The sequence below is a fragment of the Nyctibius grandis genome, chromosome 4, assembly GCF_013368605.1.
Source record: "Nyctibius grandis isolate bNycGra1 chromosome 4, bNycGra1.pri, whole genome shotgun sequence".
NCBI lineage: Eukaryota > Metazoa > Chordata > Aves > Nyctibiiformes > Nyctibiidae > Nyctibius > Nyctibius grandis.
Genome location: NC_090661.1, coordinates 77,682,968 through 77,694,772, shown reverse-complemented (window position 1 = coordinate 77,694,772; position 11,805 = coordinate 77,682,968). Strand labels below are relative to the sequence as shown.

General features: G+C 42.9%; 1 protein-coding gene across 1 annotated transcript; it reads left to right on the top strand.

The window, feature by feature from the left end:
- The first annotated feature begins 1,122 nt into the window (after positions 1–1,122).
- PPIF (peptidylprolyl isomerase F) lies at positions 1,123–9,872 on the top strand. The gene is made up of 6 exons (XM_068398083.1): positions 1,123–1,335; positions 3,563–3,593; positions 4,535–4,623; positions 6,780–6,876; positions 7,686–7,761; positions 8,173–9,872. The coding sequence occupies exons 1-6, from the start codon at positions 1,147–1,149 to the stop codon at positions 8,306–8,308; spliced, it is 618 nt and encodes a 205-aa protein (XP_068254184.1). The 5' UTR covers positions 1,123–1,146; the 3' UTR covers positions 8,309–9,872.
- The last annotated feature ends 1,933 nt before the right edge of the window (positions 9,873–11,805 follow it).

Genomic DNA, 11,805 nt, shown 5'->3' with positions numbered 1-11,805 from the left:
CACCATTGGTTATTGGGATGAAATAAAATATATGCAGATTGTAAAATAACCCAACAGGACTAGTTTTTTAGAGGCAACATATACTGGCTTAAAAGAGGAGTTGTCTTGCTGCTGGTTGCTGATGGAAACACTTTCTTTGACCTCACAGACCAGGACCAAACCAAATACATTTTATGTGGCATTAAGATTCTGAAAAACTTCTCAAAGTTCTTGTATACAGAATCAGTATGGCAACTGGAGAAAATTTCAAAATAATATCTGAATATGGCTAAAATATGTACCAAGTATTTTGATCTAAGTAACTTAAGTGGGGAAAACTGGAATGATAAATGTTGTTATTTTCATATAAAACATGAATAATATTTCCCTTTATAAACCATTTAAGCTGGACTAATACTACTCACTTTTGTAATCCCTCAGGCAGGTTTCCTGGCGCAGCCAAGGTCAGGCTGTGAGACGATGTCACGGGCACTGCCACGGGTCTGCGATGCCAGGGTGACACCACAGGTACGTGCCCAGGCGCACCTCTCTCCTTCGTCATGTGTCATGACGAGATTCCCTGGGTGCTGTCGGTGCGTAACGCTGCACGGGCGGCCCGTGACTCCCCTTTCGCCGCTGCACCCCATTACCCCACACGCACGTAATGGCGGCAGCGCGGCCCTTCCTGCCCAGGCGCTCCTGGGGCCTGCGGGATGAGCCCAACGGCGTCGTGTGGAATTACAAAATTTTAGAAATTCCCCGTCACTGTTGATCCCTGGGGTATGGGGCTGTGGGGAAATGTGCAAAAAAAACCCCAAAAAACACCCAAACAAACAAAAAAAACTCCCAACGGCCCCTAAAAATCGTTGCGAAATGGCAGACAGCGAGAGGACGGTGCGGGTCCCGCTCAGCAGCCGTGACGGCGGCTGGAGCCCGCCACGGCCCGTTCTCAGGGGAAGGCACCGGCTCCCTCCCTCGGGGCCGGCGGCCGGCACCCTGCCGCTGAGCCCGCTCCGCAGCCGGCGGCAGCTCCGGTGCCCCAGGCCGCTCCTGCCCCCCGCCGCCCCCAGTGGGCGCTGTGGCGCCGCGGCGGAGCCTATAAAAGGCCGCGGCGGCGCGGGCCGCGTGTCTGTGTGAGCCAGGCCGCCCGCCGTGCTCGCCCGCGGCATGCTGGCGCTGAGCGCTGCGCGCCGCCTGCTTCGCCCGCCCGGGGACCTGCTGCCGCCGCCGGGGCTCGCCTGCATGTGGGCGGCCGGTGCCCGCGGTTGCTCCGGGGCCGGCGCCGGCCCGCCGAACCCGGTGGTGTACTTGGACGTGGGCGCCGACAACCAGCGGCTGGGACGCGTCGTGCTGGAGGTAGGGGCGCGGGGGCTGTCGGCAGCTCACCTGGCGCCGGGGCCCGGGGGAGCCGAGGGCGGCGGGGCGTCCGGGCATGGCGGCCGGTGCATGAGCCGCAAGGTCAGGTTAGGCCCGCGGGCGGGCGGCTGGCGCGGCGATCGACGCCGGCTCTTGGGGCCGCGGGGAAGGCACAGCCGGCCCCGGTGCTGGCGTGAGAGGGGTCCCGGGGCTGGCGACCCTCGATGGGCTGACCGAGCTGGTGCCCGGCCGCCCTCGGGGCTCCGCTCCGTGAGCGAGAGAGCGGTGAGATGGCTCCGTCCCGGGTGGGAAGGGGGCTGGAGTGGGGCGGCTGCCTTCGGCTTGTGGCGGTAGCGCTCGCCTCTGTCAGCGGTCGGTGGCCGAGGTCACCCCTGCGGGACGGGGCTGTGGGGCTCGGGGGTGCAGCGGCCCCTGAGTGGAGGCTGGGCCGTGCTGTGGCAGGGAGCCTCACCGGAAGGAAACTTTGAACCGTAGCACGAGAGCTGACATACTGAACAAGAGTCAAGTCGGTACCGCAGCGTGTGCCGCTGGCCGGGGAGAGACACGCAGGGTTCCAGCAGTGACAGTGCCCGAAGCCCCAGCGTGGCTCTGGGCCCTGCGCGACCGGACCGTCGCCTGGCTGCCCAGGGGCTGGCGTGCTCCTTGGGGTGCCCCTGGGGCAGCGCGCCAGTACAGGTCTTAAGCTGCTCTTTCAGCTTCGTCCTGTTTTTTCCTTTTTTTTTTCTTGGGTGCTTATTGTTTGACTCTTACTCTTTAGTTTTCTGAGGTACTGCCTCATTGAGCTTCCTGCTTCATGTGCATTGAGAGGTTTGCACAGCTCTGTTTGAACTGGCAGCCAGCTCAACAGCCAGCTAGCAACCAGCTTCATCATTAAAAATTCGGTGTCTGAAATACTTAGCCATTTAAAGAAGGCCTGAACAGGAAAGCCGCGGTACACTCCGCTCTTACGAAAAGCACGATAAGTGCCGAGACTTTAATTGTGGTGTACCACGTATCCTTAGGGCTGGGCACGTGCCTCTGAATAAATGTGTTGTGTGCAGGAAGGAATTAGGGCTGTGCTCCGGAACCCTGCGCTGGAGAGGGAATGCTGCTCTGCCGAAGTGCTGTCTGCTGAAGGAGTTCAGTGTGGCCTTCTGCCTTCAGCACCCACCTCGCGTCTGTATCAGTAGACTTTGTTAAATGTAGTTCATAAGGGCTCTCTAGTGCCCAATTCATTTTTCTTCATTGAAAGTGTCAGCATATACATTAATTGGACACTACCAGCTTTCGTGGTCTCAGGAGGTAGTGTTTGAGGGAGTCATAGGTAAAAATGTTGCTGTGCAAGTTTCTTATCTCATCAGTGAGATTTAGTAAATAGCTGGACGGTATTACAAAAAATAGCATTAACGTTACTGTGTTTCTTGTGGCAGCATTTCATTTCCATGTTAAAGATTTTCAGTGTGCCCAGTTTACAGAATATCTGAACGTATTGCAGCATCGCCTTGAATCTTTGGCTAAGTTGTGGTTAGATTCAGCTGTAAATTACAGGCATCCAAGGAGAGCATTCTGGCGAAGGAACATTAACTTTTTGCCATAGCCATGCTGTTGCTGGGTGTCTGCTGCTGGCCGCTCTCAGGATGTGTGACTAGATAAAACTTTGGTCTGACCTGATATGGCCATTTTTATGTCACTTTTTCCAGGCAATTTCAATACCATACATTTTTAAGATTAGTAAAAAGATGCCCACTAATCAAAATCAGAAATTTTTGTAGGTATATATGTATGTAACATGATGAGTCAGTTTTGATATACAGTTTCTGCTCTTCTTTTTCCTTTGCTTTTTCTGCAGATTTCATAAATGGCTCTGTGCTGGGGAGACTTTGATCTCTCCAGTTGTATCCAAACTGGCTTTGGTCCTTGGGGTCCATCATAAAGATTCTCTGTAGTTATTGCTAAATTATTTTATTGATCAATGAAATCATTAGACACTGCTCAAGATGCTCTTCATTAACTGGCCAAAAGTTGCATTGAGGAGATACTTCTAATTACTAGTCAAATGCTTGGAAAGTCTTAAGGTGTTCTTGGAATTTTGAGTGGCTTGTGATTTCAGATAGCTCATCACTTTGGGAAGATACTTCAGTTGTACCAGCCTCCTGTGTAGCAGTTTTTCCATGTATGTATGAAAAAGCTGACTTGCTAATTTGTTTGTTTATTTTTCTTTTAACAGCTGAAAGCTGACGTGGTTCCAAAGACAGCAGGTAAGGCAGCATCTTCAGAATTTCATACTTAACCTTAAGTTAATATTTAAGGTTTATTTATTATTTACTTAACCTTAAGTTAATATTTAAGCTTTAGATTGTCATTTTTAGGAGCAAGAATATTCTGTTACCTTTTGGAAACTGTTTGCATGTTCCATCCCCGTTTGTTAAATAGAGAAATATGATACGAACTTTGTCAGAACAGTGCTAGTGTTGTTGTTCCAAATAGTTTGATTTTGTAATTTGTCCCAAGACAGTACAGTTCATATGTTTGGTTATCAGTGGTGAATAAATATGTTTAAAAACACATTAGTTTGCATTAAAATTAAACCCCAAAGCAAATGGGAAAGGGTAAACTGAAGGGATGGTGTCTGTTAAGAGTTTCCAAATAGTACATAGGGTTTTGTTTTCCTTGTCACTAGCTGATCAGTGCACTCGTGTTCCAAAGTTTTTGTGTTTTATCACGTGCTTCCTTCCTCATATGTTTATTTAGTGGTTCTGAAAAGCTTGTACTTTTCTTTCAGTTCCCAGCAGATGAATATCCTTAAAAAAAAAAGAAAAAAAAAAAAACAAAACCATCATCTGCACAATTACTATAGAGAACAAATGCATAAAAGTCAGAAAATGAAACCTTTGACTCCAGAGTGGTGGGTTTGGGGCGGTGGGGCAGGTTGGAGTTAAGGTATAACAGCAAAATAAAAGGGAGATGAGATGGAAAAGGGTTGTGTTTGTATCCTGTTCTGAGGCTAAACAAGTTTTGTTTCCTTAGCTTTATAACAGAGGTTTTTTAAAGCATGGAAACAACTAATATATCAATAATACCTTAAAGATACCATGAATTTTTTGAAGTGTATAAACTTTGAACATAGTTAATCTAGTTGTGTTTGATGATATTATGTATCATGTATGGCAACATAATACTTTATGCTTTGTTTTCACAGAAAACTTTAGAGCTCTTTGTACTGGTGAAAAAGGATTTGGGTATAAAGGATCCACCTTTCACAGAGTGATTCCTTCATTTATGTGCCAGGTAATGTGGTTTTTTTTTTACTTTTGCTATTAAATTTATCTGTATTTTATTTTTGTATTTTTGGAACCATTTAGACTAGTAGTAACATTTTAAGTGGCTATACTCTAACCTTTGTGAACTACAGAATAAAGAAGTGACAGTGTGACTTGGATTTCTGATCTTTTTGCTATGGCTGTTGCTTAGCACATCTTTTGTACAAATAAATGTAAATTATGTGTAGACTGTCTTAAAAAAACTGGCTTAAGGCTTTCTGCTTTTGTAGAGCAGTATGTGGGTAGAATGACAATCAACCCCGTGTTCAAAGTCAGCTAAGAAAACAGCGTGTCCGTTCTTTATTCCTAGCAGAATAATCTGTTCATAATAGAGAATGTGTTTTTAAAAAAAAAAAATTCTGCATATCTCCCTAATATGGAGGAGAGGAGGGAACCAAAGGGTTGGTTGGGGTAGATTTTTGGGATGACACACCTGAAATGGATTTTGTTTTGATTTAAAGGATTAATCTTTCAAAATTCTGAATTGAAGTCCATGCATGTTAGCAATTTTTTCTTAAACAGCAGCAACAACAACAAAAAAAACCCAAACTGAAAAAGCCTTTTTGCAAGCCTTTTTTCTACTGTGCTTGGCAGATGAGCAGGATTTCAGCTGCTGTAGTGCACTGGACTGTATGATTCCTGGTGGTCCTCTCTTCCCTTAAAAGAAGCTACATTTCAACAGCATTACATCATAGAATGGCTCTGTAGAAAATTCGAGATGAAGGTTATAGTAAATGTGCTCTATTTATTAACTGATGACTGTGATGGTCCTCCTCCTTGCTTTTTTTCTTTAAGCTGAAAATACAGCTGTCAGAATAAGAGGCCCTAATCTTATAACCTGTTTCTAAGAAGAGAAAGGGGACAAGTTTGCTGTAAAGGACCTATTTTCTTGCCTTTGAAATGCAAACTAAGGTTTGTGATACTGACAAAGGGACAAAGTTTAGAAGTCTTGCTGGGGTCAGAAATACATAAATATAAGAAAAATAGAAATCCTACTCTCAGTTCTCCTACTAATTTGTGAAGTTCTGTGTAAGTCTGTTCTCCTTGCCTCCCTGTTTTGTCCCCAAGCATGGACCCAAAATGAGGATACTGGGTGGTTGACTCCGTGGTACGGTGAGAGGATGAATTGGTGTTTAGGAATTACTTGGTAGTCATTACCAAAGTGGAAATACTGTCATAGGTTTCAGATATTTTAAAATGAGAGGAAACAATAGAGGCCTTTATGCTTGTTGAGATGGAGCGATACTATGATTCAGGCAATTGGTATAGCCTAATTGGAGGTCATCATAGCCAGGGCTTGGCAATTTGGATGCCTCCAGATGGCATGCAGCGCACAGAGCATACTTCTGGGACTGTGTAGGAGTAGCTGTAACACCGCCTGTAATAGATTGCTCAAGGTGAGAAAGGAAGGATGAACATCACGTGAAATACTTGTTAGGTAAGAGTTCTTTGTCAGCATGGGTGGTGTCACCCCTGGGAGAGGAGATGGCAGATTGCTGGAAGCAGTGTTTATTAGCCACCTTTGGGAGTTGCTGTGGCTGGGGTTTTTTTGTTTGTTGGGTTTTGTGTGTCTAACCTAAGACAGGTGGTTGCATCTATCCCAGCAAACAGCCTGTACCCAAGGGAAGTTTAGAATAGCTCAGGTGTAACACTTACACAACAAAACCTAGAAACAGCAAATAGTAATAATGGAGATCCTGACCAGTATTTATACCTGCTGGGAGAAAGAAAGAAAGAGGGGAAAAAAAAAAAGTTCTCAGGTCTTGCCTATGGTAATGAATTTGGGTGATTTTGTTTTGAGGCCTTTGAAGTGTTGCTTAAAATTACTGCTATTTGTTGCATCACTTTTGGGAGCAAAGCTGGTAACACAGAAAGGTGGTTGTTGGAGTTATGGATGTCAATTGGAGAACATCAGCAGTATCTGGAGCAGAAATTTACTTCTAACTTTGATTGTATCTTCATCTAGTTACATGGTTTTAAATCATCATATGACCATACTCACCTGAAGAAAATTTGCTGATTTTCATTACTTTTAAATTAGAATAAGTATATTTTCAATAGCATCACTTGTGATGTAAAATAATGCTTGTGTGCTAGTAAAGTTAATAGCCATTTCTGTTTCAGGGTGGTGATTTTACAAATCATAATGGAACCGGTGGAAAATCCATTTATGGCAGTAGATTTCCAGATGAAAATTTCATACTTAAGCATGTAGGACCTGGTAAATATACATATTCTTTCTGCCTTCTGATGACTATAATCTGTAATGAAGCATTGTTTGTGAAGATGTTTTTTAAAAAATAAGGTTTTTTAGATGTGAGGGGCACTTGGTAGTTACAGAAATACCAAGGAAGTTTAACAGTGCATTGTCCCTGGCATGTGCTTATTTGTGTAGACTGCTGTACAAATGTAAGTCAGCCTGCAACAGGTGACATTGCCACTCTTACTGTAAAAGGGACTGTGCAAAATAAAGTATGGTTTTTTTTGTATTTTACTTACAAATTCTACAAAGGTGAAATTACTGCTTTTATTTTCCTCTTTTGTAAGTCATAGACTTGAATTTTTACTTAGATGATTACCACAGAAGTGAAACAAAGCAGTCTGGGATTTCTTATTTACTAGATAACAAAGGCACGTCCTTTTAAGCTCAAATTAAATCGAGAAAAAATAAAGGAAAAGCCATACCTAAGACCATCTGGTTGAATTCGATAGTCTCTCTTTCGAGTTGTTACTTCCTCATCACATGAAACTACTGCTGCTGTTGAACCACAGCAGAGGTTGCCTGATGTTACTCACATTCAGGACATGTACAACTAATTACATTACTAATATTCTTGCTGTGGAAAGAGGGGAGGCTGGGCTCAAGGGAATAGTGAAAGAGAAGAAGTTGACATTAGAAGTCATTTGGAGATGATGTGAGACCATCACATCTTCTGTCTGTCCGTCTTTAGTCTAAATGTGCAGAGGAAAATTGTCCTCTCCACTGCATACTTGTGACACCAGTTTAATAAGCTGCTGCTGTTATTCTAGGTGTTCTTTCAATGGCCAATGCGGGACCCAATACAAATGGATCTCAGTTCTTCATTTGCACTGCAAAAACAGACTGGTAGGTTAATATGCCAGGCTGAGAACCTGATGAATTGATGCCTGGATCCAGAGGGTGTGGGTTTTTCCTTGGGTTTGGTTTTGTTTGTAGGTTGATGGTTTTTTGTTCTGTTTTGTGGTGGTTTGGTTTTCTTTTTAATTTCCAAATTACTTGACTCACAATGGAAAAATAAATTGTTTTGTGCTACTTCAAGGAGGAAGGGTTGTGAGGGTAACAAGGCTGCTATCCTTCATAATGCTTCTAAGGTCCAGAGCTAAAAGTATTTCATGTCACTTGTAGAGCAGTTGTGCCTTTGCCATAGAGTTGATCAGCAGGTGAGAGCTATGAAGATTTGCTAACATCCCTTCACTGAGCTCAGTTTGGTTCAGTATTTGTTTTAAGTAAAATTGCCTTTGTTTATTTGTTTCACAGGCTAGATGGAAAACATGTTGTTTTTGGGCATGTAAAGGAAGGAATGGATGTTGTGAAAAAAATAGAGAACTTTGGATCCAAGAGTGGAAAGACCTCCAAAAAGATTGTCATTACTGACTGTGGACAGCTGTCCTAGCCTTTTGCCCTGCCATTCAGGACAACTTCGATGCTGTGAAAAATGAATCATAAAAAAACCCAAACATTTCTGATCCCATGAGTAGCACCTATGGAACTATATTTTCTATTTAACTTGGTCCAACTTTTATACTTGTATTGAATAATATTGATTAAAAGCATAAAACAATAACTGAAACATGTTTTAACTGAGCTACCTTGGTAGTCACACTAGTTTGGTAGAGTCCCATTGCATTCTGAAAGAAGTAGTATGGTCACCCAGAGCATATCTGACTGCAGTGTTGATACTGTTCTTAGTATTTGGATGTTTCAGGTGTTAGAACCGGTGGTGGAGTTGACAACTAAGTGTTCTGTAATTGGGGGCTAGATATAAATTGAGAAATACCAAGTTTCCTTTGGTGCTAATAAACGTCTATTCTGTTGTTTGTTTCATCATTTTGAAAAAATACTAACTAGTGCTCTCAAGGCTGTCTGCAACGTGACTGTCAGACATTTTCTTTCCGTGTCTCAATTTAAGTCTATCCAAAAGAATTAATGTGTGGTGGTGTTTTTATTTTAAATTAATTCTGTTTTAATGTTTTTTTTTTCTTGTAGTCTGAGACCACTCTTTAAAACTGAACTCTACCTTACCTTGTTTTAATGGAGCAATTTGACTTTTGGGTTAAGTAAATTGCTTTAGGTTGAGTTGGCCTACTACTAGAGCTCTGCCTGGTCAGTAAGACCAGAAATTAGCCAAAAGATCATGGGACTTTTTTATTCTGTAACTGTGAACTTACTTGAAGTGCAGTTCTGCTCCAAGATGTGGTTCTGTGAGGAATAAGCATGGTTCTCAATAGATAGCCTATTTTTGCACTTTGATAATATAATCAGAGTATGGTGAGCTTGCTAGAGTGAGAAATCGGTTTCATTGCTTTTTTTGTCCTGTTGGTCCTGTGAAGTCAGCCCACCTTGGGTGTTACTTGGATTATGATTTCTTCTCATGCATCATCATCATAAGTCAAAATCGGTCACCAGAAAATCACAAGGCCTAATTGGTGCAGCAAAATCATTATTGTTGGGGTTGATGCATGAGAACGAAAGAATTCAGCTGATCAGATAAACACATTTCATTTGTATAAATGTTTTACGTGGAGTGCTTGAGCAGTTACAAACGTTGGAACCTCGTAACACTTTTAGAATCACTAAAACTGTAGAGTATTAATGCTTGAGGGAAAAACACTTGACTGTTTTTGTGCAATAATCTTGTGACTGAAGAGAAAAAATGTGATGGTTCTCTTCAAATGTGAACTTACTTCCATTGCATTCTGGCAATATGTGGGTTTAAAACTATTTTGTGCTGGATGTTTTTTTCCCACTGAGGGCTGTGTTCTTGTGTGTACGAGGTAGTATTCAGAGTGTGATTTTGCAGAAGATGGAATTTAAAAGCTTTTTATTCTTTCCACTGTGGTTGTTTCATCTTTCTTCGTAGTATTTTTGAAATATTAATTTGTGCTGGTTTGGCTTATTTCAGTTTGATAGAACAATGATTTTGTGTGTGTGTGTGTTCTCTTAATTTGTATATGAAAAATAATTAAATACAGTTTCACCACAAAAAAAGTCTGTTCCTTTCTTAAATATTACTTTGCACACTCGATTGAAAGCAGGAGTGTGAGGAGCTGAAACCTGTTGTGTTTACTCAGGCTGTTCTATTCCGTCCACTTTGCGATGGGTCTGATCTAGTGGCGTTCAGAGGTACAGCCAGCAAGAGACGGGGTAACGGTGCTGTGCTTTGCCTCTCTCTTTAGATTCCTATACCAGGAATCTAAAATACCTGGTATATGGATAGTGGTTCAGGTTTTGAGACTGTTCTCTTGTCTTATTTATTCGATCAGTTTGCAGAGATAATGGGGAAAGTGTAAATTTAGAGGGTGTTTTTTTTTTTTAAATTTCTGAATTCCTTTTTGAAAAGTTGGGAGTTCCACCTTTTTGCTGGACAACTGAGGAAAAGCTCCTTCCTTGCTGTGTGATCAGAGATGGCCTTAAGAATTCAGCATCTTCCTGTGTCTCAGTGGTATTTGTAGACTGGGAAGTCCAGTGGAAGGAGATTTGCCACAGAACACTCCCATTTTCTCAGAACTGTGTGTTAAGCCTTAAATAAGTAATCATGTTAATGCATGTTATAATGATGTGTTACACGTGGCTGTGGCTTTTACAGACACATTTATGCCCTAACTTCTGAAATGTAAAAGCCAAAGTTTTTCATCAAGGCTTGCAGTCTTGACTAGAAGATAAAGACACGCAGGATTGCTGTCATTAGTAACGCTGGCTGCAGTGTCTCCATGAGGCTGGCTTTGGTTTCCAGATACCAGTCCTCTGCATGCTTTTCTCTGCCAGAAGAAAGTCTTTGCTGCCCAGATACTTAGAGCAGTATAATGTGTCTTAATGTTCTGACAAACTAAACTGGTCAATCCCTTAAAGTTTTCTTCTGTAAAGTATCTTCCTCAAAATGGATTTTTCTGGGGTTCTGTTCTTCCTGTTTTTTCTTTGATTTTTGCTCCCCCCCTTCCCTTTTTTTAAAAAGAAAAGGCACTGAGCTCTATTCCAGTATTAGCTGTCGCACCCTGCAGCACTACAAGAGTGTTCCTATACTGAAAATACACAACTACAGCTTGTACTAAGTGTACCTGAGCTAATTTTAAGAGCTGGTTGTGGCACCACGGGACACCACAGCAAGGGCTGCAGGACCTCGGCATGCTGGATGGCTGGCCCTAGCCCTCTGTGGTCCTGCGGCTGTCAGGCTTGGGTAGCTTGTCCACTTCTGTACACAGCCCCACGTCAGGATTGCAGTTTGTGGGTAAGTACACAGAGATGAGCCTTTGCTAGGAATTCTCTGCTGGGATCCAATTTTCTACAGGGTCCGAAGTGCCCGTCCCTCTCCTATTAGCCCTCTTGTATCACAAACAGCTGGGAGAAGAGGGTTTTCCTGCAGCTTTGCTTGATGGTTTTCTCAGCTCCAAGATGACGGGCTGGCACAGGGAGAGTTAAGCAGTGCCACTGCTCGTTTGTGACTTCCTTACTCCTGGATTCTGTACCTCTTCATAGCAAAATGCTTACAATAAGCTCAGCCTCACAGCTCTTTCACGTACAGAAAAGGACTTCGACTTCTAAAGTTAATCCACTTCAACTGCGAGATAAGAAACTGCCCAAAATTATTTTTTAAATACATTTAGACGTTGAATCCCAATAGGCTAAGATGGATATGCTTTCCTTATCTTCTGCTGGTAAAAAGCATTAATCTTAATTCAGTACATGGTTCATTTTAAAGGAGCTGAGTGATCCCAGAGTAACTAATTTTACTCATGTATATATTAAAAATGTAAAAAGTTGCCACGGTACAAGGTGAAGCACAGTGTGATTTTCCATCCTGGGCCCCGTGGTTTGTTCCTGTAGTGCTGCCTCTGGCACAGGAGCTCTGGGGCAGAGCTTGGGGAGCTGGCACTTGGCGGAGGTGCCTGAAGT

Excerpts from the sequence above, each read along its gene's own strand:
- PPIF (XM_068398083.1), top strand. The coding sequence starts at position 1,147 with ATGCTGGCGCTGAGCGCTGCGCGCCGCCTGCTTCGCCCGCCCGGGGAC. Across the intron at positions 1,336-3,562 it reads TGGGACGCGTCGTGCTGGAG|CTGAAAGCTGACGTGGTTCC; the intron begins GTAGGGGCGCGG and ends TTCTTTTAACAG. Across the intron at positions 3,594-4,534 it reads CGTGGTTCCAAAGACAGCAG|AAAACTTTAGAGCTCTTTGT; the intron begins GTAAGGCAGCAT and ends TTGTTTTCACAG.